Here is a 27,516-nt window from a genome sequence, read left to right as displayed (position 1 = left end):
ACTTGTAATCCCAACTTCTCGGGAGGCTGAGGCAGGAGAATCGCTTGAACTCAGGAGGCAGAGATTGCAGTGAGCTGAGATCGAGCCAGTGCAGTCCAGCCTGGGCAACAGAGTGAGACTCCGTCTTAAAAAAAAAAAAAACAAAAAGCAAAAAACACAAAAGAACCAAGTGATCTGCAGGAACTGAAGAGGGAGGGAAGGGCAATCAGATTCTCTGCCCAGCTCGGCCCTAACTCAAAGGTGAGGACAGGCATGACCTGGCCTTATTTCCCATGCTCTGTAACTGGAGGGCTTGTAGCCCACAGGCCGGTGTGTGGCTAACAGGGCCCTTCTTTTTTCCTGCAGTTTGCTCTGTCTCCTGTTGCGTGTGTGCCTCATGTTTGCATGGTGCCTCTGCTTTCAGTTCTTTTCTGTTTTCCTGTTGAGCCCTGCCGAACTCTTCCTGTGTTCCTGGATCCTTCTGGCCCTGTATCTTATTGCAAGACAGAGTCACCCCCGGGCAGGAGTGGCCTGAGTTGGGCATTTTCAATCAGAGGGACTCTCCACATCAGCCTGTGGTAGGGCCCAGGAACATGTGCTCTTCCACTGAGGCTGCTGCCTGGTCACAGGAGCTGGACCTCTGCAGCCTGTGGACATCTCTCCCTTGGGTGTCTGTGTCCTTGGCTCAGGAGGTGTCAAGCAAAATGTCAGCTTATTTGCCAGGCACAGTGGCTCACACCTTTAATCTCAGCACTTTGGGAAGCAGAGGTGGGAGGATCGATCGTTTGAGTCCAGGAGTTAAGAGACCAGCCTAGGCAACATAGGGAGACCCCATCTCTAAGAAATATATATATATATATATATATATATATATATATATATATGCACACACACACACACATTTTTGAGACGGAGTTTCACTCTTGTTGCTCAGGCTGGAGCGCAATGGTGCAATCTCGGCTCGCTGCAACCTCCGCCTCCCGGGTTCAAGCGATTCTCCTGCCTCAGCCTCCCGAGTAGCTGGGATTACAGGTGCGCACCACTGCACCACCACACCTGGCTAATTTTTTGTGTTTTTAGTAGAGACAGGGTTTCACCATGGCCAGGCTGGTCATGAACTTCTGACCTCAGGTGATTTGCCCGCCTCGGCCTTCCAGAGTGCTGGGATTACAGGTGTGAGCCACTGCGCCCGGCCTCTAAAAATATATATATATATTTTTTTGAGACAGAGTCTCACTCTGTCGCCAGGCTGGAGTGCAGTGGTGTGATCTCGGCTCACTGCAACCTCAGACTCTCTGGTTCAAGCAATTCTCCTGCCTCAGCCTTCCAAGTAGCTGGGATTACAGGCACGTGCCACCACGTCCAGCTAATTTTTATATTTTTAGTAGAGATGGGGTTTCACCATGTTGGCCAGAATGGTCTCGATCTCCTGATCTCATGATCCACCCACCTCGGCCTCCAAAAGTGCTGGGATTACAGGCGTGAGCCACCACGCCCGGCCTCTAAAAAATATTTTTAAAAAATTTAGTCAGCCGGGTGCGGTGGCTCACACCTGTAATCCTAGCACTTTGGGAGGCCGAGGAGGTTGGATTACCTGAGGTCAGGAGTTCAAGACCAGCCTGGCCAACATTGCAAAACCCCATCTCTACTAAAAATAACAAAAATTAGCTGGGCATGGTGGCAGGCGCCTGTAATTCCAGCGTCTCCAGAGGCTGAGGCAGGAGAATCGCTTGAACCCAGGAGGCAGAGGTTGCAGTGAGCCAAGATCATGCCATTGTGCTCCAGCCTGGGCAACAAGAGTGAAACTCTGTCAGAAAAAAAAAATTTTTTTTTTTAGTCAGACATCCTGGCACATGTCTGTGGTCCCAGCTACTCAGGAGGCTGAGGCAGGAGGGATTGCTTGAGCCTGGGAGGTAAAGGCTACAGTGAGCTGTGATAGCACCACTGCACTGCGGCCTGGGTGAGACCCCATCTCAAAACAAAACAAAACAAGACAAAACCAAACCAAAAACCAACCAAACAAAAAACCCCTCAAACTGTCAGCTCATAAAGGCATGGGGAGGAGATGAGGCTGCAAGATGAGTCTATGAAATCAGGGCTTCCTCAAGCTGGCCTCCCTCTAGGGACCAGGAGGCTTCCAGTGGTGGGAGAGCTGCAGAGGGTGCTGTGGACCACAGGTGGGTGTGATCAGGAGGCCCTGCCTGCAGGTGGACAGGCACTGCAGGAGAAACCGGTTCAGGTCAGCTGAGCTTGAGCTGTCATTCAATGTGAACGTGGAATGAAATTATCATATTCACTGGAAGTTCCAAAAATAATAGAGAGGCTGGTAACCTTTACCCAGTTTCCTCCAATGGGAACATCTTACATAACTATAGTATATTTTCAAAACCAGGAAATTTGCATTGGTACATCCCAGAAATCTTATTTAGATTTTTTTTTTTTTTTTTTTTTTTTTACAACGGAGTCTCGCTCTGTTGCCCAGGCTGGAGTGCAATGGCACAATTTCGGCTCACTGCAACCTCTGCCTCTCGGGTTCAAGCGATTCTCCTGCCTCAGCCTCCCAAGTAGCTGAGATTACAGGTGCCTGCCACCATGTCCAGCTAATTTTTGTATTTTTAGTGGAGACAGGGTTTCACCATGTTGGCCAGGCTGGTCTTGAACTCCTGACCTCAAGGGATCTGCCCTCCTCGGCCTCCCAAAGTGCTGGGATTACAGGCGTGAGCCACCGTGTCTGGCCGAGGAATCTTATTTAGATTTAAATTTTACAAGTGCATGTGTACTTGTTCACCATGGCCAGGCTGGTCATGAACTTCTGACCTCAGGTGATCCGCCCGCCTTGGCCTTCCAGAGTGCTGGGATTACAAGTGTGAGCCACTGCGCCCGGCCTCTAAAAAAGATTTTTAAAAAATGTAGTTGGCTGGGTGTAATATTATGTAATTATCTCACGTAGATCTGTGTAATCACCACCATAATCCTATCATACTATCTCCTCCTTAACCCCTGACAACTACTCATCTGTTCTCTATTTCTACACTTTTATCATTTCATGAGGTATACAAATGGAATCATAGAGCAGGTCACCTTTTGAGATGGGTGTTTTTCTTTCTTTCTTTCTTTCTTTCTTTTTTTTTTTTTGAGATGGAGTCTCTCTCTGTTGCCCAGGCTGGAGTGCAGTGGCGTTATCTCAGCTCACTGCAAGCACCACACCCGGCCTGAGATGGGTGTTTTTCATGCAGCATAATTCTCCTGAGATCCATTCAGGTCATTTCATTCCATTTTATTGCTGAACAGTATTCCATGGTATGGGTGCACCACAATTATTTTAACCATTAACTCATGGAAGGACATTTGGATTGTTTCCAGATATTGACCATTATAAAATAAACTGCTAGGAACATTCACGTACATGCTTTTGAGTGGGGATAAGTTTTTGTTTCTCTAGAATAAATGCCCAAGAGTGCAGTGGCTGGGTTGTATAATAATTATATGTTGGCCGGGCATGATGGCTCACGCCTGTAATTCCAGCACTTTGGGAGGGCGAGGAGGGTGGATCACCTGAGGTCAGGAGTTTGAGACCAGCCTGGACAACATGGTGGAACCCTGTCTCTACTAAAAATACCAAAAAAATTATCTGTAATTACCTGTAATCCCAGCTACTCAGGAGGCTGAGGCAGGAGAATTGTTTGAACCCAGGAGTCAGAGGCTGCAGTGAGCCGAGGTGGCGCCATTGCACTCAAGCCTAGGCAACAGAGCGAGACTCCGTCTCAAAATAATAATAATTATTATTATTATATGTCTAGGTTTTTAAGAAACTGCTGAACTATTTTCCAGAGTGGCGGAACTATTTTATGTTTCCACAAACAAAGTATGAGAGATTTAGTTTCTTTGCCTGCTTGCCAGTATTTGGTATTGTCATTGTTTTAATTTTATTTGTTCAAATAGGTGTGCAGTGATATCTCATTTAGTCATCCAGGTTTTTTTTTTTTTTTTTTTTTTTTTTTTTTTTGAGACAGAGTCTCACTCTGTTGCCCAGGCTGCAGTGCAGTGGCACGATCTCAGCTCACTGCAACCTCCGCCTCCTGGGTTCAAGCAATTCTCCTGCTCCAGCCTCCCGAGTAGCTGGGATTACAGGCATGCGCCACCACACCTGGCTAATTTTTTTGTATTTTAGTGGATACGGTGTTTCACCATATTGCCCAGGGTGGTCTCGAACTTTTTTTTTTTTTTTGAGATGGAGTCTCGCTCTTGTTGCCCAGGCTGGAGTGCAGTGGCACGATCTCGGCTCACCGCAACCTCCACCTCCCAGGTTCAAGCGATTCTCCTGCCTCAGCCTCCAGAGTAGCTGGGATTACAGGCATGCATCACCACACCTGGCTAATTTTTGTATTTTTACTAGAGACAGGGTTTCTCCGTGTTGGTCAGGCTGGTCTCAAACTCCTGATCTCAGGTGATCCACCCGTCTAGGCCTCCCACAGTGCTGGGATTACAGGCGTGAGCCACCGCACCTGGCCTTCGAACTCTTGAGCTCAGGCAATCTGCCTGCCTCAGCCTCCCAAAGTGCTAGGATTACAGGCGTGAGTCACCATGCCCGGCTGGTCATTGAGTTTTTAATTTGTAGAATATATGCCAAAAAGTTCTTTTGATTCCAGGAGATTGAATTCTCTCATCATTCACCTCTCTGTGGACAGACAAGCTAGACATCTATTTGTATTTAGTAGGTGATAATGACCCCTTGGTAAGTGTTACATCTAGTTACCATCCCGTGTGAGACACTCAAGTGAGTGGGGTATGGGGAGAAGCATGGAAGCAGGACCTTCCTAGGGAGAAGCAAATCACAGCTGTAAGGAGGGTAGAGACCAGAGGTTTTCCAGCCCATCCCCACCCTTCTGAGGTCATTGTCCTGTGTCTTCAGGCAGCAACTCTCAGATATTTGCTGTGTTCTTCATTCGTTACCTTCTAGGCTACGGTTGCCACAGTGTGGTATATGTTTAGGGGTTTTCTTCTGGCCTTGGAGACTTTCAGGAGCATCTGTGGTTTGCTGAGGAGTTAGGTTCACCTTGTTTTGAGCTGTGAAGTGTTGTCCACAAATATCTGGCTGGTTGTACAGGGTTGACTTGCAGTGAGAGGCAGTTATTACCTATGAGAGATGGTCAAGGTCATTTCACAGGGCCCAGAGCATCAGGGTTGGAAGCAGTTCCTTCTCCAGATTTCCTCCCAGACTCGGGCTTTGGCCGGAGTGAAGGTATTGGTATAGAGTCCACTGCTGGCCTGGCTACCACCGCTCCAGCTAAATGAAAAAGCACTTGGAACAGAAAGGAGTCTTTGATGGGGATGGCAACACATCCTCCAGGGTTTGAAGGAACAGTTGGGATATAAGCTAAGCCCATCACCTCTGCTGGCAGAGATCAGAGCACAGCACTTGTGACCCTGAAGGACAAGTCCTATTTAAACTTTTAGGATCACCGGGCATGGTGGCCCATGCCTGTAATCCCAGTGCTCTGGGAGGCCGAGGCGGGCAGATCACCTGAGGTCGGGAGTTTGAGACCAGCCTGAACAACATGGAGAGACCCTGTCTCTACTAAAAATACAAAGTTAGCCGGGCGTGGTGGCGCATGCCTGTAATCCCGACAACTCAGGAGGCTGAGGCAGGAGAATTGCTTGAACCCGGGAGGCGGAGGTGGCGGTGATCCGAGATCGCGCCATTGCACTCCAGCCTGGGCAACAAGAGCAAAACTCCGTCTCAAAAAAAAAAAAAAAAAAAAAAAAAGAGAGAGAGAGAGAAAAAAAAAAAACCTTTTAGGATCAGTGATTCCATAACTTCAGGAAGGGCATAGTTCCTGAGCTCTGATTCTAGCTACTGCCAGAAGCTAGTAGCTCCACTCAAAGTGATAAATTCTTTTTTTTTTTTTGAGAGGGAATCTCGATCTGTCGCCCAGGCTGGAGTGCAGTGGCACGATCTTGGCTCACTGCAACCTCCGCCTCCTGGGTTCAAGCGATTCTTCTGCCTCAGCCTCCTGAATAGCTGGGATTACAGGCACACGCCATGACACCTGGCTAATTTTTAAATATTTTTTAGTAGAGATGGGGTTTCACCATGTTGGTCAGGCTGGTCTTGAACTCCTGACCTCGTGATCTGCCCTCCTCAGCCTCCCAAAGTGCTGGGATTACAGGCGTGAGCCACCGTGCCCAGTCCAAAGTGACAAATTCTCAAGATATAGCCATGGTGAGTTCACAAAGAGCTTTGAGAGTTCTTTATATATTATAGACACAAGTTCTTGATCAGATATTTGATTTGCAAATATTTTCTTCAGTCTGTGGCTTGTCTTCATTCTTTTTTTTTTTGAGACAGAGTCTCACTCTATCGCCCAGACTGGAGTGCAGTGGCATGATCTCGGCTCACCGCAACCTCTGCTGCCTGGGTTCAAGCGATTCTCCTGTCTCAGCCTCCTGAGTAGCTGGGATTACAGGTGACTGCCACAGCGCCTGACTAATTTTTGTATTTTTAGGAGAAACGGGGTTTCACCATCTTGGCCAGGCTGGTCTTGAACTCCTGACCTCGTGATCCACCCACCTTGGCCTCCCAAAGTGCTGGATTACAGGCGTGAGCCACCACGCCTGGCCGTCTTCATTCTCTTAAAAATGTTTTTTTTTGAAGAACAGAAGTTCTTTCTCTTTTCCTTTTTTTGATACAGGGTCTCACTCTGTCGTCCAGGCTGCAGTGCAGTGTCACAATCATAGCTTGCTGCAGCCTCCACCTCCCAGGCTCAAGTGATCCTCCCATCTCAGCCTTCCAAGTAGCTGGGACTACACGTGTGCCACCACCATGCCTAAACTTTTTTTTTTGAGACAGAGTCTCGCTCTGTTGCCCGAGGCGGGCAGATCACCTGAGGTCGGGAGTTTGAGACCAGCCTGAACAACATGGAGAGACCCTGTCTCTACTAAAAATAGAAAAAATTAGCTGGGTGTGGTGGCGGGCAGCTGTAATCCCAACTACTAGGGAGGCTGAGGCAGGAGAATCACTTGAATCCGGGAGGTGGAGCTTGCTGTGAGCTGAGATCGCACCATTGCACTCCAGCCTGGGCAACAAGAGCGAAACTCCATTTCAAAAAAAGAAAACACTGTCCTTTGTCCACTAAATTGCCTTTGACTTTTGTCAAATATTAATTAATCATATATGTATGGATATATTTGTAGACTTTCTGTTTTGTTCTGTTAATCTATTTGTCTATCTTTTTAAAAACAAAACAAAACAAAACAGGGTCTTACCTTGTCATGCAGGCTGGAGTGCAATGGTGTGATCTTGGCTCACTGCAGCCTCAAACTCTTGGGCTCAAGTGATACTCCTGCCTCAGCCTCCCAAGTTCCCAGGTAGCTGGGACTACAGGTGCATGCCACCACACCCAGCTAACTTTTATTTTTTGTAGAGATGGAGTCTCACTAGTTGACCAGGCAGGTCTCAAATTCCTGGACTGAAACAATCCTCCCGCCTTAGCCTCCCAAAGTGCTGTGATTACAGGCATGAGCCACCACATGGCTTATTTCTCTTTTGGGTTTTTTTTTCTTTTTTTTTTTTTTTTTCAGTCTTACTCTGTCACCCAGGCTGGAGTGCAGTGGCGTGATCTCAGCACATTGCAACCTCTGCCTCCTGAATTTAAGTGATTCTCGTGCCTCAGCCTCCCAAGTAGTTGGGACTGCAGGGTGCCCACCACCACACCTGGCTAATTTTTTTTTTGGATTTTTAGTAGAGACGGGGTTTCACCATGTTGGCCAGGCTGGTCTTGAGTGATCCGCCTGCCTCGGCCTTTGTCTAATTTGTGCCAATACCACACTATCTTGATTGCTGTAATTTTATTTATTTACTTATTTTAGAGACTGGGTGTCGCTATGTTGCCCAGACTGGTCTCAAACTCCTGGCCTCAAGTGATCTTCCCACTTCGACCTCCCAAAGTGCTGGGATTACAGGCATGAGCCACCGTGCCCAGCCAATTTCTGTAATTTTATTTTTTTTGAGACTGAGTCTCACTCTATCACCTAGGCTGGAGTGCAGTGGTGTGATCTTGGCTCACTGCAGCCTCTGCCTCCTGGGTTCCAGCGACTCTCCCACCTCAGCCTCCTGAGTAGCTGGGATTACAGGTGCTCGCCACCATGCCCAACTAATTTTTGCATTTTTATTTTTTTTTAATTTTTATTTTTTTTTGAGACAAGAGTCTCACTCTGTTGCCAGGCTGGAGTGCAGTGGCGTGATCTCAGCTCACTGCAGCCTTCACCTCCCAGGTTCAAGTGATGTTCCTGCCCCAGCCTCCCGAGTAGCTGGGACTACAGGTGTGCGCCACCACGCCCAGCTAATTTTTTGTATTTTTAGTAGAGACAGGGTTTCATCATGTTGGCCAGTATGGTCTCGATCTCTTGACCTCATGATCCGCCCGCCTTGGCCTCCCAAAATGCTGGGATTACAGGCCTGAGCCACCGTGCCTGGCCTAATTTTTGCATTTTTAGTACAGATGGTCTTTCGCCATGTTGGCCAAGCTGGTCTGTTTCTAACTCCTGACCTCAGGTGATCTGCCCACCTCGGCCTCTCGAAATGCCGTGATTACAGGCGTGAGCCACCATGCCCACCCAAATTTCTGTAATTTTTTTTTTTTTTTTTTTCCAGACAGAGTTTCACTCTTGTTGCCCAGGCTGGAGTGCAATGGCATGATCTCGGCTCAGTGCAATTTCTGCCTCCTGGATTCAAGCGATTCTCCTGCCTCAGCCTCCCAAGTAGCTGAGACTACAGGTGCCCACCACCATGCCCAGATAATTTTTTTTTTTTTTGAGACGAAGTCTCATTCTTGTCCCCCAGGCTGGAGTGCAACGGCACAATCTCAGCTCACTGCAACCTCCGCCTCCTGGGTTCAAGTGATTCTCCTGCTTCAGTCTCCCGAGTAGCTGGGATTACAGGTGCCAACCACCATGCCCGGCTAATTTTTGTATTTTTAGTAGAGACGGGGTTTCACCATGTTGGCCAGGCTGGTCTTGAACTCCTGACCTCAGGTGATCCGCCCACCTCGGCCTCCTAAAGTGCTGGGATTACAGGCGTGAGCCACCACACCTGGCTAATTTCTGTAATTTTATATTAAGTCTTGGTTATATAAGTCAAGTAGTTTAACTTTTCCAGCTTTATTATTTTCAACATTGTCTTGACTATTCTAGGTCCTTTGCATTACCACAAGAATTTTGGAATGAGCTTGTTAACTTGTATTAAAAAGCCTACTGGGATTTTGACTGATATTGCATTGAATAGTTTATTTTGGAAGAATCATCATATTAACAATATTGAGTTTGGTATATCTCAGCTCAATATTGAGATGGTAAATCTCTATCTGGTAATCTCTCAGTAATGCTTTGTAATTTTCAGAGAACAGGTCAATTGCTTTTCAAATTCATTCCTAAGTATTTCATTTTTAAATGATATTGTAAGTGGCTATATATATATATATATATATATATATATATATATGGTTTTTTTTGTTTTTTTTTTTTTTGAGAGAGAGAGAAGGTCTCAGTCTTGTCCCCCAGGCAAGAGTGCAGTGGCATTATCATAGCTCACTGCAGCCTCAAACTCCTGGGCTCAAGCGATCCTCCTACCTCAGCCTCAGCTCAGGAGCTGGGACTACAGATGCCCGCCACCAAACCTAGCCAAATTAAAAAAAAAAATTATGATTTTGCTGAGAGACAGAATTATAATTTTTTTCTTTTTCTTTTTCTTTTTGGTAGAGACAAGGGTCTCACTATGTTTCCCAGGCTGGGCTTGAACTCCCAGCCTCAAGCAATCCTCCAACAGCAGCCTCCCAAAGTACAGGATTATAGCCATGAGCCACCACATTTGGCTGTATTATGTTTTAAAATTTTCAATTTCCAGTGTTTCATTGACAGTATATAGAAATAATATTGATTTTTGTATTGATCTTACAACTTGCCACATTGCTAAATTACTTTTTTTTTTTTTGGCAGAGTCTCACTCTGTCGCCCAGGCTGGAGTGCAGTGGCGCGATCTTGGCTCACTGCAAACTCTGCCTCCTAGGTTCAAGCAATTCTCATGCCTTAGCCTCCCTAGTAGCTATTTGGTATTTTTTGTACAGACAGGATTTTGATGCTGGCCAGGCTGGTCTCGAACTCTTGACCTTAAGTGATCCACCAGCCTCTGCCTCTCAAAGTGCTGGGATTACAGGCAGCTGCCATCACGCCCAGATAATTTTTGTATTTTTAGTATAGACAGGGTTGCACCATGTTCACCAGGCTGGTCTTGAACTCCTGACCTCAGGTGATCTGCCCGCCTTGGCCTCCCAAAGTGGTGGGATTACAGGCGTGAGCCACCGCGCCTGGCCTCAGACTTCTTTTAACTGCATGTTTGGATTACTGTACTAGGAGGGTCTTTTACATATATTTATCTTATTTTATTTTTCCCACGGGAAATAGGTGGTGTGGTGGGCAGCTTCTAGCTCCAGTGATTCTCCACCTCCTGGTATTGACATCCTTGTGTAGTCCCCTCCCACGCTGTATCCGAGTTGATTGGTGATGGTTCTAAAATGTAATGCATGAATAGGCCAGGCATGATGGGTGGCTCACACCTGTAATCCCAGCACTTTGGGAGGCTGAGGTGGGAAGATCGCTTGAGGTCAGGAGTTCAAGACCAGCCCGGCCAACACCAACATGGCGAAACCCCATTTCTACTAAAAACACAGAAATGGTCTGGGTGTGGTGGTGTGCGCCTGTAATCCCAGCTACCCAGGAGGCTGAGGTGGGAGAAATGCTTGAACCCGGGAGGTGGAGGTTGCAGTGAACCTAGATGGCACCACTGCATTCCAGCCTGGGCGACAGAGGGAGACCCTGTCTCAAAGTAAATAAATAAATATGTAATGCATGAATAGGAAATTTGAGGGCCAGTAAGGCCAACAGATCAGGAGATGACCACTGGAGAGCTTGTTGCATTTCTCAAAAGGAAGGGGCATGCATTCCATGGTGGAGGAGGCTGTTCGTCAAGAGTCAGAGGGGAAAGAGGGGAAGACGGGAGCTGTGCAAGAACCTTTCTTTTTTTCTTTTTTTTTTTTGAGATGCAGTCTTGCACTGTCACCCAGGCTGGAGTGCAGTGGCGCGATCTTGGCTCACTGCAATCTCCGCCTCCCGGGTTCAAGCAATTCCCCTGCCTCAGCCTCCCAATTAGCTGGGACTACAGGTGTGAGCCACAACGCCCAGCTAAGTTTTTGTATTTTAGTAGAGACAAGGTTTCACCATGTTGGCCAGTATGGTCTCAGTCTCCTGACCTCGTGATCTGCCCACCTCAGCCTCCCAAAATGCTGGGATTACAGGCATGAGCTACTGCGCTTTGACCTGCAAGAGCCTTTCTTGTGGTTTCTGAGGGAAGGGGTGGGCAGGACAGGATAACAGTTTTAGGACTGGCTAGTTTCAGGATTGGTCAATTTCAGGCTCTGAGGCATAAGGGCTGTCCCTTTAGTCTGGTACCGCGCCCTGGGGTGATTAGGGTAGTGACCGGCAGCCTGAAGTGGGAAAGCATGATAAAGGAGATGGTGGGGGGATGCGCGCTCTGGACTGGTTGGTTTGCATTTGAAAAGCACACTCTCAGGTGAGTTGTTCTCTATCCCTAAGAACTGGAAGCTTGGGAGAGGTGGTCCCTCCAGTGGGGTCAGCAAGGCTCCAGATGTCAAAGCATCAGAATAAAGAAAATCAAAGACATGGTTAATACAGTGGCCAATAGAATATGAGAGAAGTGTTGATGTATCGCTTCCAAGACTAGGTTATATAGATACAGTGCTGATCAGTGTGCTGTCTCTCTTTCTCTGATCACTTGTTCCAGGGAAAGGCAGCTTCCATGTTGCCAGGAGCTGAGGCCTTTTGCCAACAGCTGTGTGAATGAGCTCTTTCTCATGTGGATCCTCTAACCCCAGTGATGAGGCTACGACCACATGTGTAAGTTATCTATTGCTGCGTACAAGTTAACTCAAAGCTTTCAAATGATTGCAATCTCTTAAGAGACCCTGGGCCAGACACGGTGGCTCATGCCTGTAATCCCAGCACTTTGGGAGGCCGAGGCAGGTGGATCACCTGAGGTCAGGAGTTCGAGACCAGGCTGGCCAATATTGTGAAACCCTGTCTCTACTAAAAATACAAAAAATTAGCTGGCATGGTGGCACACACCTGTAATCCCAGCTACTCGGGAGGCTGAGGCGGGAGAATCACTTGAACCTGGGAGGCAGAGGTTGCAGTGAGCCAAGTTTGCACCATTGCACTCCAGCCTGAGAAACAAGAGCGAGACTCTGTCTCAAAGAAAGCAAAACAAAACAAAAATAAGACCCTGAGCTGAAACCTCCCAGCTAAACTACTCCCAGGTTCTTGACTTACAGAAACCAGAGATATAATAAAAATTTGTTGGTTTAAGCTACTACACTTTGAGGTAACTTTTATGCAGCAATAGATAATACATGTGATACTAGCCTCATTTTATGGATGAAGGCAAAACTCAGAGGGCAAGATGACCAGGTCAAGGTCACGGAATAAACAAGTGACAGAAATGACTTGCCCTCAGAGAGGAGCCTTGCCCATGGTACATTCTCCACAAATATTTGTTGAATTGGCCCATCCTTTTTCTGCTATCATTAACTAAAAATTGAGGCACAATGGTGATTAGTTAAGATCAACATAGCCGGGCGCAGTGGCTCACGCCTGTAATTCCAAGCACTTTGGGATCCCAAGGTGGGCGGGTCACAAGGTCAGGAGATCGAGACCATCCTGGCCAGCATGGTGGAACCCCATCTCTACTAAAAATACAAAAATTAGCTGGGCATGGTGGTGCGTGCCTCTAGTCCCAGCTACTCAGGAGGCTGAGGCAGGAGAATCGCTTGAACCAGGGAGTCGGAGGTTGCAGTAAGTCGAGATCACGCCACTGTATTCCAGCCTGGAGACAGAGCGAGACTGTCTCAAAAAAAAAAAAAAAAAAAAAAAACCAAAAAAACCAACGTGAATTAACATGGTAACAGCCTGTATGCCTGTTATTGGGCCAGGGACACTTGTTCTCCATTAGGTGCCTTGCTGACCCAGGGAAAGGCAAAGTCCTGTGTATGTGAACATCTGTCCTCTTTGTTGCCCCAAATCCAAATCTTCTTTCAGGGGAATCCCAGGACAGATAAGAAACAGGACCATTATCAGTCTGGGTCCAATCAGCAAAGAAAAAAAACACACAATAATTTGAATAGGGAGGAATTTTTTTTTTTTTTTTTTTTTTTTTTTTTTGAGACAGAGTCTCGCTCTTTCACCCAGGCTGGAGTGCAGTGGCGCTATCTTGGCTCATTGCAACCTCTGCCTCCTGGGTTCAAGTGATTCTCCTGCCTCAACCTCTCGAGTAGCTGGGACTACAGGTGCATGCCACCACGCCTGGCTAATTTTTGTATTTTTAATAGACACGGAGTTTCTTTCTTTCTTTCTTTTTTGAGAGGGAGTCTCGCTCTTTCGACCAGGCTGGAGTGCAGTGGCGTGATATCGGCTCATTGCAACCTCCTCCTCCCAGGTTCAAGCAATTCTCCCTGCCTCAGCCTCCCGAGTAGCTGGGATTACAGGCGCCCGCCACAAAGCCTGGCTAATTTTTGTATTTTTTAGTAGAGATGGGGTTTCACCATGTTGTACAGGCTGGTCTTAAACTCCTGACCTCAGGTGATCTGCCCGCCTCGGCCTCCCAAAGTGGTGGGATTACAGGCGTGAGCCACCACACCCAGCTAGTTTTAACTTTCCAGTACAAAACAATTTCTGGTGACTAATGCAGTGAATGGATTTCAGTTCTGTATCTTTTTGAAAAATTTTGAACTTGGATTTAAGTTTTGCAACAAGTCCAGTGTTATCACAGACCATTGCAGGGGCACCATCTGTGGTCACACTTACTAATTTTGACCAGTCAACATTAAACTTTTTGAAACTTTTTTTTTCTTTTTCTTTTTTCAAGACAGAGTCTTGCTCTGTCGCCCAGTGCAGTGGCGTGATCTCGGCTCACTGCAAGCTCCGCCTCCTGGGTTCATGCCATTCTCCTGCCTCAGCCTCCCGAGTAGCTGAGACTATAGGCGCCCGCCACCACGCCTGGCTAATTTTTTTGTATTTTTTTTTTAGTAGAGACGGGGTTTCACCGTGTTAGCCAGGATGGTCTTGATCTCCTGACCTTGAGATCCACCTGCCTCGGCCTCCCAAAATGCTGGGATTACCGGCATGAGCCACTGTGCCCAGCCGACTTTTTTCAACATACAAAAATAAGTCACTTTCAGTGGTTGGATCTGCCATAGGTACCATGTCTAAAAGTTCTTCAGTGATATCAAAATTCTCAGCAACACCATGGATAAGCATAATTAACTGACTTGTATTATTTACATATGTGCACTCATCAACTGCAATAGAAAATGTCACAAATGATCTCACTTTTTCTCACAACTTATCCTGTAAATTCTCAGCCATATCTTTTACTCTCTGAGCAACAGTATTTCTGGTTAGGCTTATGTCTGCAAATGCTTCTTTCTGTTCAGGACACATGATTTCCGCTGCACTCAATAGACAGTCTTTTATAAACTCACCATCTGTAAAAGGTTTTGAAGCACGGACAATTTTTTCACTTATTATGTAACTGCATTTCACAGCAGCATCACTTATTTTATTTGTATTCGATGATTAATGCTGTAGAAAGTTTAGTCCTTTTCTAAGTTCATTGAGTTTTTCATCACACATCTTTTCTGTAAACCAGTCAAAATTCTCACCATGGTTTGTTTCATAATGGCATCTTAAGTTGTATTCTTTTGACACAGACAAAGTTTGGTTACATATTAAACACATAGGACTATACTTCCACAAAGAAATATGCTTGCTCCCACTTCTCTTGAAACACGCGGCGCTATCAATCCATCTTTCATTTTCCCACTTTTGATAGAGACATAGGAACAAAAAGAGAATTCACTTTTCTTTAAGAGAAACAACAGCGCAAGCCTGATGATAAATGGTGGCTGGCCCTGGAAGAGGGAGGTGTGGAGATGGTGGCAAACTGTAGAGCCTTCCAAAGGGACAGCCACCACTCAGCTAGGGCAGATTGCTGGTATGTGGGAACACAGGCCCAATGTCACCTGATCTCCCCCATTTTTTTTTTTTTTTTTTGAGACGGAGTCTCTCTCTGTTGCCCAGGCTGCAGTTCAGTGGTGCGATCTCGGCTCATTGCAAGCTCTGCCTCCTGGGTTCACGCCATTCTCCTGCCTCAGCCTCCGGAGTAGCTGGGACTATAGGCGCCCGCCACCACGCCCGGCTAATTTTTTTTTTTTTTTTTTTTTTTGTATTTTTAGTAGAGACAGGGTTTCACCATGTTAGCCAGGATGGTCTCGATCTCCTGACCTCGTGATCCACCCACCTCGGCCTCCCAAAGTGCTGGGATTACAGGCGTGAGCCACCGCGTCCGGCCGATCTTCCCAATTTTTGAAGCAAAGCCAGACACTGAATTTTAACACAAAATCAGCTGACTTTTAGACATTGTGAACTAAAGAAAAAAGAAAAAAAAAAGTAACACACCGTGCAGGACAAACCAAGTAAGTCTAAGTGTCGTGAATTGCCCCTGGACACCAGTTTGGGGCCCCTGTAGCCCCACTCACCTCCTAGCCTGCGGCCAACCACTTCCAGGGTCGTCAGGGCTTCCACCCCACACTGACCCAGGGTGGCTTCATTCTGTAAGGGAGAACCTGCCAGAAGCACGACCTTATCTTCAGAGATGAGGCCCTCCAGGGATGCTACATGGGCCTTCAAAGGAAAGGGAGAGTCAAGAGTGTTGTCTGGGGAAGCCACAGGAGGAAAGGCAAGTAGTGGCTGGGGTAAGGATGATCAGGGATACATCATTATCTTTACCTTGCTCTGGGCAACCGTCTCCAGGCCGGTCACTTCAAGAGTGTGCAGCTCCCGGGCGCGCATGTAGGCGACTTGAGGACAGAGGAGACTGAGGTCAGCAGCCCCACCTCCTAGCCACGCCCCTCGCCACGCCCGTCGGCGTCCGCGCATGCGCGGGCGCCGTCCTGGAAGCCCTGGGGCTCTCCGAGGGGGCGCTCTGGACGGTCCTCACTGTGCTCTAGTCGGTCCCGCGGAGTTGGAGAGAGAGCGGGCTTCCTGCTAGACGGTGGGATGCGGTAGATGTTGAGAGCGGCTGCTCTCTGGACATCTGTGCTTAAACATAGACAGGGTTGGAGTGCCGAGCAATAGAGGTGGCGAGGGGTCGCCCACAGACTGTGCGGCGGTGCTCCAAGTGTGGCCAGGGTGTAGAGGTCGCAAACAGGGAAGGGGAGGTCCCAGGTAGGTGGCCCCAACTACAAGGAGCCAGCCGTTCGGTTCGGCTCATGCGGGGCATGTTGGGGCGGCCTAGGATTACATCCCGCTTTGTAGCCCATCTTCCGTTGCAACTCTCGGGGCTAGTCCAGCCCTGGCTGTCGTGTTGGAAAGAGAAATGCTAGAAGATTCTTAAGGCAGAATAGTTACATCATTTATTGTAGGAAAAAATCTAGGTCTGAAGCCCAAATCAGAATTTGCCCTTTCTGAGCCTAACTTTTCAATTCTGTAATGCTGGGTAAAAATAATTATTGACTTGAAAGATTTCGAGAAATGTATGGACTGTCACATAACACAGTGATGAGTGTGTCTGCAGAAAGCCAAAACGGGAAAGCTGGGAAAACACTGTCCCAGAGACGCTCCCCACCACGCCCCCCAGGAGTCTTGCTCTGTTGCCCAGAGCAAGACTCTGGGCTGGAGTGTGGTGGTGTGATCTTGGCTCACTGCAACCTCCGCCTCCCAGGTTCCAGTGATTCTCCTGCCTCAGCCTCCCGAGACGCTGGGATTACAGGCTCACGCCACTATGCCTGGCTAATTTTTGTATTTTTAGTGGAGACAAGCTTTTGCCATGTTAGCCAGGCTGGTCTCAAACTCCTGACCTCGTGATCCGCCCACCTCGGCCTCCCAAAGTGCTGGAATTACAGGCATGAACCACCGCACCCAGCCCCAGAGAGGCTTTTTAACCCAGCCTGGAGTGCAATGGCACAATATCAGCTCACTGCAACCTCCGCCTCCTGGGCTCAAGCGATCCTCTCACCTCAACCTCCCAAGTAGTTGGGACTATAGGCATGCGCCACCACTCCTGGCTAGTGTGTGTGTGTGTATTTTTTGTAGAGATGCGGTTTTGCCACGTTGCCCAGGCTGGTCTCCAACTCCTAGATTCAAGCGATCCAACCTCCTTGGCCTCCCAAAGTGCCAGGATTACAAGCAGGAACCACTGCGCCTGGTCAAGACAGACTTTTTTTTTTTTTTTTGAGACAGAGTCTCACTCTGTGGTCCAGGCTGGAGTGCAGTGGCACGATCTTGGCTCACTGCAACCTCCGCTTCCTGGGTTCAAGCGATTCTCCTGCCTCAACCTCCTGAGTAGCTGGAATTACAGGTGCATGCCACCACGCCCGGCTAATTTTTGAATTTTTAGTAGAGATGGGTTTCACCATGTTGGCCAGGCTGGTCTCGAACTCCTGACCTCAAGTGATTCACCCACCTCAGCCTTCCAAAGGGTTGGGATTACAGGCATGAGCCACCGCACCCACCCAGCACTTTTAAATATTGTTAATAGTTCAGATTTTGGAGCCAGACTGAAATTAAGTCCCTGTGCTATAGTTTGTAATCCATATGACTTTGAACAAGTTACATAATCTTTTTTTTTTTTTTAATGTCACCAACCAGAAGCAGCAAGTTACACAATCTTGAATCAGTTTTCTTTTCTGAGAATGGAAATAGAACTTACTCATGATAATATATTTCAAAAGCATCTAGAAGAGTGACACGGAGTAAGCAAATCACAATGTTGAGTTAGACTTGGGATCCAAAAGTTTTTCAGAATTGTTCAAATGCATCTCCTCCCTGGAGCCAGGAAGATTGGAGAAGCTGGTGCATCAGAGCCCCACCCTTCTTCCGGCCTTGTACCCAGCTAGTCTCCTGGGCTCTTAGCAAACTGAACCCAGGGCTTTTCCACTTCCAGGCCTTTCTTTGACCTGTTGCTTCTGCTTGGCCCCTACCTGGAGTACTGTTTTTCTTTCACCTGTTGAGAGTCTGCCCATTCTTGGAGACAAAGGGCCCTACTTCCGGCCTCTACCACAGGCCTGCATATGCTTGTGCTGAGGTATCTCACCACAGATCCTGCTTCCACCAGTCGGACGCAGCGGACCATGGGGTGTAGGGGTGGGGCTCTTCCATAAAGAATGAAATCACGTCCTTTGCAGCAAGTGGATGCAGCTGGAGGTCATTATCCTAAGTGAGTTAATGCAGAAACAAATACCACATGTTCTCACTTATATAGTAAGTGGGAGCTAAACAATAGGTATACATGGCCATAAAGATGGAAACGACAGACACTGCGGACTCCAAGAGTGGGAACAGAGCGGGAGGGGCAAGGGTTGAAAAACTACATATTGGGTACCATGTTCACTGTTTGGGTGCTGGGTTCACCAGAAGCCAAAACCCCAGCATTATGCAATATATCCGTAAAACAAACCTGCACATGGACCCCCTGAATCTATAATGAAAAAAAAAGAAAAAGGCTGGGGAGGGTGTCTCACACCTGTAATCCCAGCACTTTGGGAGGCTGAGGATGGAGGATCACTTGAGCCCAGGAGCTCAAGATCAGCCTGGGTCATGTAGTGAGACTCCATCTCTATTTAAAAAAATAAAAAATTGGCCAGGCACGGTGGCTCATGCCTGTAATCCCAGCACTTTGGGAGGCTGAGGTGGGCAGATCACTTGAGGTCAGGAGTTTGAGACCAGCCTGGCCAACATGGTGAAGCCCCGTCTCTACTAAAAATACAAAAATTAGCTTGGGCGTGGTGGCACGTGCCTGTAATCCCAGCAACTCGGGAGGCTGAGGCGCGAGAATTGCTTGAACCTGGGAGATGGAGGTTGCCTTGAGCAGCGATCGCACCATTGCACTTCAGCCTGGGCGACAGAGTGAGACTCTGTCTCAATAAATAAATAAATAAATAGAAAAAGCTGGCTGGGCACGGTAGCTCACGCCTGTAATCCCAGCACTTTGGGAGGCCGAGGCGGGCGGATCAGAAGGTCAGAAGATCAAGAGCATCCTGGCTAACATGGTGAAACCCCCTTTCTACTAAAAATATAAAAAATTAGCCGGTTGTGGTGGTGGGCGCCTGTAGTCCCAGCTACTTGGGAGGCTGAGGTAGGAGAATGTCGTGAACCTGGGAGGCGGAGGTTGCAGTGAGCTGAGACCGTGCCACCGCACTCCAGCCTGGGTGACAGAGCGAGACTCCGTCTCAAAAAAAAAAAGAAAAACAAAAAAAACTACCTTCACATCTGGGCTTGTGGTTGGGGGGTGTTGGGGAAAGACCTTGAGAAGAGACATGTGTACTTTGGGAGCATTGAGGTGGATTGGCCAGCTAGGTACACTGACCCTCTGCAGACTTTGAGGAGTCAGCTCCTCAGCTGGCGGGGTTGAGGCCTCAGGAGAATTAGCTTATAATCCTTATCTTCTGCAGAGCCCTCCATCCAATCTGCGCTGCTTTCTGCGGGGCTCCCAGATGCGTATAACATCACCCCCCTTGATGAGAAGACGGGGAGACATCTGGGAGGTGGGTGGGCGGGTCAGACTCTGGTCTTTGCCCTTTTGGGCTGAGGGAGTGAGGGCCCGGGAGGGGCTGCCCTTCTTGTCCTCTGGAGGGATGAGGCCCCTGCTGGGCCCTATTGACCCCCCTTTCTCTGGCCCTGCAGAAAAACATGGAGGGCTTCCTCAGTGCAGTACTGGGTTTGATACCATCACTCAGATCATTGAGGTGATGTGGACTGCGCTGGCTGAGGGTAGCTATGTCCTGATCCCTAGAGAAGGGCTTTTGAAGTGGCCAAGCAGCCTGCATCACAGTGTCTCCCATAGACAGGCCCCCAGGGGCCTCTGAATGGGGGAGGTGCTGAAACCATGGCTCCTGGAGCATAGTAGGTGGAGATCTTTGAGACCAGGCCTGCCCTAAAAGAAGGGTGGGGGTGGGAACCTGAAGAGGTGTCAGCAGGAGGAGGGAAGATGGGGGCGGAGTCAACAGCAAGGCTGCTGTTGTCTGTGGAGCCCCACCAGGAGCAGTCTGGCAACGGATTGGCCCCTTTGTCAATTAGGAGATTGGCTGGCTCCTTTGTCCAGTTCCTTCCTGCTTCATGGGGGTCCCTGGGCTCAGCTGTTCAGGCTAGATAGGGTGACCAGTCCCTCTGTCTGATGGGAGCATATATCTCAGTCCTACTCCAGCAGGAGGCAGATTTAGACTCTGGCAGTGAGTGTGGTGCTGGGAGGGAGCGGGCCTCACACCCCTTCCTCCTAGGCCACCTTGTCCCTGTGATCTCACTTCTATAGATGTGACTGAGGCCATGCCCCACATGGCATGCCCAGAGAACAGCCCCCCTTGAATGGAGGGGCCCCATTCTGTCTCTGGCAGCAAGGTCCTGCCTCAGGGCAGGGGATGGGTCATGGGGTGACCCCCACAAGTCTCTTTGACTTCAGGTCCCCTTTCTCTGCCCTGACAAAGCACCCTGGAGTGGTTTCCCAGGGCCCTGTGGCTGGTGCCTGATGCAGGGTGAGTTAAGAGCACTTTGGGGACCCAGGACAAGAATATCCTCCTTCCACGGCTACTCCGGCCTCAGCTCAGGTCCAGGGTGAGGTGCTGCTTTTCAATGGGTGAAACTCTAAGGAAGGTGTGCTTTTTTCTTCTCTTCCCCAGACAGAAGGGGACAAGCCACCTGCTATGGTTTGCATGTGGTGTTCCCTCCAAAAGCCACATTGAAACCTAATCACCAAGATGACATACTGGAAAGGGGGCCTCTGAGAGGGGATTGGGTCATGAGGGTTCCTCCTTCACAAATGGATTGGGGCCCTTATAAAAAGAGCTTGTGGCTGGGCATGGTGGCTCATGCCTGTTATCCCAGAACTTCGGGAGGCTGAGGCGGGCAGATCACGAGGTCAAGAGATTGAGACCATCCTGGCCAACATGGTGAAACCCCGTCTCTGCTAAAAATACAAAAATAGCTGGGCATGGTGGTGCATGCCTGTAGTCCCGGCTACTCGGAAGGCTGAGGCAGAAGAATTTGGGAGGCGGAACTTGGGAGGCGGAAGCTGCAGTGAGCTGAGATAGTGCCACTGCATTCCAGCCTGGTGACAGAGTGAGACTCCATCTCAAAACATAAAAGAGCTTGTGGGAGTGGGTTTGCCATCTTCTGCTCTTCCACCATGTGAGGATGCAACAAGAAGGCCCTCCCCAGATGCCTGTACCTTGATTTTGGATTTCCCAGCCTCCAGAATTGTGAGACCTAAATTTCAGTATCAGGTATTGTTTTTTTTGTTTGAGACAGAGTCTCGCTCTTTCACCCAGGCTGGAGTGCAGTGGCGGGATCTCGGCTCACTGCAAGCTCCGCCTCCTGGGTTCACACCATTCTCCTGCCTCAGCCTCCCGAGTAGCTGGAACTACAGGCGCCCGCCACTGCGCCCGGCTAATTTTTGTATTTTTTAGTAGAGACGGGGTTTCACCGTGTTAGCCAGGATGGTCTCGATCTCCTGACCTTGTGATCCACCCGCCTCGGCCTCCCAAAGTGCTGGGATTACAGGCATGAGCCACCGCGCCCGGCCTCAGTATCAGGTATTCTGTTATAGCAGCACAAGACAGACTAAGATACCACCCAAGAACTGAGAGGGCCCGGAGGTGAGAAGGTGCTGGCCCTTCAGCTCTCCCTCCCTCTGCCTTCACAAGCATTACCAGGACCTGAAGCTGAACCACTGTGGGACAGAAGGTTGCAGTCAATTCCTATAGACGTGGCTTCAAATCCAGCTTCAGACAGTGAAATCCTCAATCTCCAAGAGAAGACAAACATTTCAGGTTAAAAAAACAAAAAAGCAGATATCACTTCATATCTCCTGGGATGCTGTTAGAAAAAAAGAACAAACAGCCGGGCGCGGTGGCTCACGCCTGTAATCCCAGCACTTTGGGAGGCCGAGGCAGGCGGATCATGAGGTCAGGAGATCGAGACCAGCCTGACTAACATGGTGAAACCCCGTCTCTACTAAAAATACAAAAAATTAGCCGGGCATGATGGTGGGCGCCTGTAGTCCCAGCTACTCGGGAGGCTGAGGCAGGAGAATGGCGTGAACCTGGGAGGCGGAGCTTGCAGTGAGCCAAGATTGCGCCACTGCACTCCAGCCTGGGTGACAGAGCGAGACTTTGTCTCAAAAGAAAAAAGAACAAACAGAAAATTCCAAGTGTTGGTCAGAATGTGGAGAAATTGCTGGTGGGCATATAAAATGATACAGCTGCTGTGGAAGACAGTTTGGCAGTTCCTCAAAAAGTTAATCTTAAAATTACCATCTGACCCAGCAATTCCACTCCTATATATGTACTTGAAGGAACTGAAACAAGGACTTTGAACAAATGCTCGTATCCAAATGTTCATAGCTGCATTATTCACAACAGTCAAACTATTGTGAATAGTTTCCAAGAAACATCCTGTCTTGGACAAGACACTAAAAACCAAAAATTAAAAATTAAAAAACAGGAGGAGGCTGGGTGGAGTAGCTCACACCTGTAATCCCAGCACTTTGGGAGGCCAAGGCGGGCAGATTGCTTGAGCTCAGGTGTTCAAGCCTAGCCTGGGCAAGGTGACGAGACCCGTTTCTACAAAAAGTACAAAAATTAGCCAGGCGTTGTGCCTTGCTCTTGCAGTCCCAGCTGCTCAGGAGGCTGAGGTGGGAGGATCACTTGAGCCTGGGAGGTCTAGGCTGCAGCGAGCTGAGATCGCACTACTACATTCCAGCCTGGGTGACAGAGTGAGACTTTGAAAAAAAAAAAGTTAAAAAAATGTATTTGTAAAAAGCTGTTTGGACCAAGCAAAATGTCTCCTGGTCAAACTCAGCTTCTGCTATGAAATTTTTGCCACAGGGACTGGGGTCAAAGAAGAGGTGGGGGTCTAGGATTCAAAGGCCACACAGATGGAAAAGAACTGGCTAAGGGTGGAAGAAGGGGACCACCTGAGCCAGCATTGGCCCAAGCCCCACCTTAGCCCACTCCCCTCCTCTCTGTCCACTCTCCCTGCCTCGGTCCAGTCCTCCTACTCATGCCTGCCATGGCCACCTCCATCCCCTACCTGGTCTGGGTGGTGTCCTTCCTCAGGTCTAGATCTGACTGCCTGTCTCCTGCTCTCACATCCTTCAGCAGCACCTCATCACCTCAGCATCAGCCTAGCCAGCAAAACCCTTCCCACTGATGCCAGCCTGTGTTCCAGCTTCACAGTTCTGCCCTTCCTGAGCCCCAAGTTCCTTCGTCACATGTTGTAATCATTTTTATTTTTTAATTTTTATAATTTTTTAGACAGAGTCTCGCTCTGTCACCAAGGCTGGAGTGCAGTGGTACGATCTCAACCTCCGCCTCCTGGGTTCAAGTGATTCTTGTGCCTCAGCCTCCCGAGTAGCAGCTGGGATTACAGGCGCACCCCACCACACCTGGCTAATTTTTGTATTTTTAGTAGAGACGGAGTTTCACCATGTTGGCCAGGCTGGTCTCTAACTCCTGACCTCAAGTGATCCGCCCACCTCGACCTCCCAAAGTGCTGGGATTACAGGCATGAGCCACCGTGCCCACCTGTAACTTTTTAATACCTTCCCTGTGGCAAGCAGTAAATGTTATCCCGAATTTTCTCAACAACCCTGTGAGGTAGCTATCAGTGACTCCATTTTATTTATTTGTTTTTGTTTTTGAGACACGGTCTCACTCTGTCACCCAGGCTGGAGTGCAGTGGTGCAATCATAGCTCACTGCAGCCTCAACCTCTTGGGCTTATGTGATCCTCCTACCTCAGCCTCCTGAGTAACTGGGACTACAAGCATGAGCTACTGCGCCTGGTGGACTCCATTTTAGAGATAGAGAAACGGAGTCTCACACAGGCTAGGTGGCACTCAGATGTCCATGCTCTTTTGCCGTGTGGTGGCTCCTCTCTGTCTTCAGTCCTGGGCTCTGTGCCTTGGCTCATGTATGAGTCTAGGCCTGTTGGTCCCCAGTGGCAGGCTGATCACATCCAAGGACAGCAGATCCTGCAGCTCCTCCCTGCTGCCCTTGCAGTTGCAGGGGTGGACTTGTGGCCTCACCACCCAGGCATGGCCGGCCAAGACCTCGGCTTCACGCTGCCTCTTCTCACCCCTTGAATGAGAGAGACACCAGCTCCAGAGGGGATTTTCTGGCACCAGAACTTGCCAGGGGCTAAGGGACTACAGATTGCTGCAAACACTCCTTGACCAGGAGGCCCAAGCCAGGGCTCCTCATGAAGGGTTCTCTCCACCAAAGCTGACTGGCTTTCGGCCCCTCTGTCTCCTGGCTCCCTTCCCTGGCCCTGCATACTGCATCCCCTCAGCCTTGTTGAGGTTTGGGGCTCCCTCCACCCCATGGGAGCCCAGCTCTCCCTAGAGGACCTGTGCCATCCTGTGACTTGAGTTTGGGCTGGGAAGACCCACTAGGGCGTGGTATTCTGAGTGGGCTCTGTGGGGTCAGAAGAGATGGCAAGCCTCCATAGGCCAGCTCTGCATACCTCTCTCCTGCTTCTGGCTGTTCCTTATGGGGCCTGACTTGTTAAAGGAGATTATTATAGTGATTGGCAGGGGCTCCCTGGAGAGCCCTGTGGTCAGGCAAGCTGCCCCAACTGCAGACAACATCAGTATCATGGCCCATGAAATGGACTGTGAGCCCCTGGCCTCCCTCTTGGGGATGGGAGGGGGCAGAGACTGAGGGAGGAGGACACTGCCTGCCCAGGATCACAGCAGCTGCCTCTGCTGGTGCTGAGCCGGGGGGATCTCCTGGGTCCCAGGTGCCTGGAGAGCACAGGCTGACTTCCCTGTCCCACCCGGCACCTTGTGGTCCCAGCTGTTGGCCTTCCTGCCCAAGGGCCGGTTCGTTGGGCCCTGTCTGCCCACCCATCTCCAGCCCAGGCCTCAGGATTTCTGGCCTCTCCCCTTGGACCTCATCTCCCCAAGCCCTCCCTGGAAGAGCCACGCTGGTCCTCAGATGTGGAGAGGAGGGTAGCGGTGAGTTGATCCTGGGAAGAAGAGGGCAGTGGGGAGTATGCCCTGAGGGGTGGGGACACTCCAGGTAGGCCCCACAGCTTTGGGTGCAGAGCCGCCAAGCTGTCCCCCTCCCCCTCCCACAGGAGTGGCTGAGGGGGCTAAGTTATCAGCTGCCTGTGGCCCCACGTCCCCTGCTGTATTCCCAGGGCCCCAGAGGATGAGGGAGGGGATAGCAGGGCAGGAGGGCTTCTGGGAGAGGCCTGGGGTGCCCCACCCAATGCTACCCCTCTAGGAGACAAGATGTCCCTGGTGGGGTGGGAGGAGAGGCCTGGAGGAGGGAGCTGGAAGGAAGCAGCAACACTGCGGGGACTCGAACCCCGGCCCAGCCGTGCTGGACGTGCCACCACCAGCGCCTTTTGCTTTTTCCTGCTCACTCTTTCACAGATGGGAAGGTGAAAAGCAAAACCTGAGTGCGGCCATGGGCTGCACTCAGTAAAAGAAACACCTGCGGCGGCTCCGCGCCTCCCTCCCTCCCTCCCTCCCTCCCAGGCTCACCTCCTACCTTCCTTACTTCCCTTGTAAAGGCATAGCCAGGGGACAGTGTCCCCCAGCTTCACATCCACATGTCTCCTAGCATGGCACATGCATATCCCGCCCAAGGAGCATGAAGTCAGACCAGCAAACTGAACACGAGGCACAGTCCTGCATGCTCTGGGACCGAGCACTGAGGGGGCCCACAGGTGAGAAGGTGCTGGTCCTTCAGCTCTCCCTCCCTCTGCCTTCACGAGCAGAGGCACAAGCTTCTGTGTGTATACAGAAATTTCCAGAGTGAGTCTAGGAAACTTGAGAGGACATCTCTGTGTAGCAGGGTGGGATAGGTGAGGGCAGGGATTTTACTTGCATTTTATAACCATGGCTTGAATTTTTGACTCTATGCAGATCACTTTTATCATTAAAGGCACAAATCTTTTCATCTGAACAGGGAATCTAAGACCTGTGGACACTTCCGGCACCCTGGCCTAGTGGAAATGGTTCTCTGGGTCTGCTGGGCCCCAAGCACCTGAGGTCACGCAGACGCCCGCCTGCCTTGCCTTCCGTTCTCTGATCTGTCAGCCACCGTCAGCTGTGGATTCCTTCCTGGGAACTGCCATCACTCGAAATGAAGTCGGAAGCACAGGGCCCCACCAGCCTTTCTCCTGTCACTTGACTCTAACCTGGAGTCCAAGTTCTGGGGAGGACGGGTCCAAGTCACCAGGGCCCCAGGACCCAAAGGTACACAAAGCCCACCTGGACCCTCAGCCGGTACTTGCCCCAGGCCACCCTCAGGATCCACGGTCCACAGCACCACTGCTGTTGGCTCAGGCTCTGCCTCCCCTGGGCCCACGGCGGGTCCGTGGGAGCCCCCCACGAGCTCTGCTGTCCTCATTTGAGAGTCCTGTCCTGGCTGCCATGGAGGGAGGGCCCCTGGAGCCCCTCCTGCTAGTGCTAAGGAGCTCAGAAGCCCTGCCCAGCAGGGTCCAGATGGGAAGCAGAGGCTCAGAGAGGGCTGTAACCTGCTCAGGGACACACATGTCAGGCCAGGGTGAGAGCTGGGTGCCTTCTACTCGTCCTGATGAATCTGAGCAGAATCAGCCCCCTATTTCTCCACAACTTCTCTCTTTTACACACACACACACACACACACACACGGTCTGAGGACTACCAGGTGGGCTCCGAGCCAGGTCTGCAGGCCTCAGACCTCTCAAAGGGGTGGGGAATGTGTTGATGTGTTGGGCCAACTGCCTTTGCCCCTCCCCCACTTTGCTCAAGCCCCATCATCCCTCCTCACACGTCCATCTCCCCTCACAGCCTCGCTTCAACTTCAGCCCCCAAACACACTATGGTGCGGGCACTTACTTACTGCAGCAGCAGAGAGGAAACGTTCACGGCCATCTAAGTCCCAACCTGCCGATGAAGCAACAAAGCTCTGGCCTTACAAGGCCTCAGAAATGGGGGCAGTCAAAACACACTCTGTAAGATGAGCAAAGAATTAATTCAGCGTGTTAGCAACAGAACCCTCGGGTGTGTGCTGTGGGATGAGCGAGCTATGCGGGGAAACGTGCCACCGGCTTCCAGGAACCACTGCACTCAGCCAATGAGCAGAAGTAAAAACAGTGGTGTTGGCAGGGCCAAGGGAAAACAGCAGCCCTAGAACCATCTGGGGCGCAGGGCAGTGAGAGAGCCAAGTGACTGGCCCTTCCCTCTGGCCAGTGGGGTTGCAAACCAAAAGCTGCCTTGAGGTATAGAAGGGGATTTGCCCAAAGATATTTGTGACTGTACAATTCGTAACCACAAAATGCTGGTGCCGGCCCACATGGCCCAGGTGGCAGTGACAACCTCTCACCCTGGAATGCCCCAGAGGACCCCAACCAGAACAGGTGGATTATT

At 49.8% G+C, this 27,516-nt stretch overlaps 1 protein-coding gene and 1 non-coding gene across 2 annotated transcripts; both read right to left on the bottom strand.

Moving 5' to 3' along the window:
- Window positions 1-3,951: 3,951 nt before the first annotated feature.
- Window positions 3,952-16,548, bottom strand: FAUP4 (putative ubiquitin-like protein FUBI-like protein ENSP00000310146). The gene is made up of 3 exons (XM_009423472.5): window positions 15,892-16,548; window positions 15,642-15,786; window positions 3,952-5,116 (listed from the first exon to the last, which is right to left on the bottom strand). The coding sequence occupies exons 1-3, from the start codon at window positions 16,039-16,041 to the stop codon at window positions 4,998-5,000; spliced, it is 414 nt and encodes a 137-aa protein (XP_009421747.2). The 5' UTR covers window positions 16,042-16,548; the 3' UTR covers window positions 3,952-4,997.
- A 9,968-nt stretch (window positions 16,549-26,516) lies between these two features.
- MIR612 (microRNA mir-612) lies at window positions 26,517-26,615 on the bottom strand. The gene has a single exon (NR_035941.1). It is a non-coding gene; the product is annotated as a microRNA mir-612 (primary transcript).
- Window positions 26,616-27,516: the final 901 nt, after the last annotated feature.

The sequence above is a fragment of the Pan troglodytes genome, chromosome 9 (assembly GCF_028858775.2).
Source record: "Pan troglodytes isolate AG18354 chromosome 9, NHGRI_mPanTro3-v2.0_pri, whole genome shotgun sequence".
Classification (NCBI taxonomy): Eukaryota; Metazoa; Chordata; class Mammalia; order Primates; family Hominidae; genus Pan; species Pan troglodytes.
The sequence above is the reverse complement of the archived record's forward strand: the minus strand, read 5'-3'. Positions and strand labels throughout refer to the sequence as shown.

Excerpts from the sequence above, each read along its gene's own strand:
- FAUP4 (XM_009423472.5), bottom strand. The coding sequence starts at position 16,041 with ATGCGCGGACGCCGACGGGCGTGGCGAGGGGCGTGGCTAGGAGGTGGG. Across the intron at positions 15,787-15,891 it reads AGACGGTTGCCCAGAGCAAG|GCCCATGTAGCATCCCTGGA; the intron begins GTAAAGATAATG and ends TTTCCTTTGAAG. Across the intron at positions 5,117-15,641 it reads GGTTGGCCGCAGGCTAGGAG|GTAATAACTGCCTCTCACTG; the intron begins GTGAGTGGGGCT and ends CATCTCTCATAG.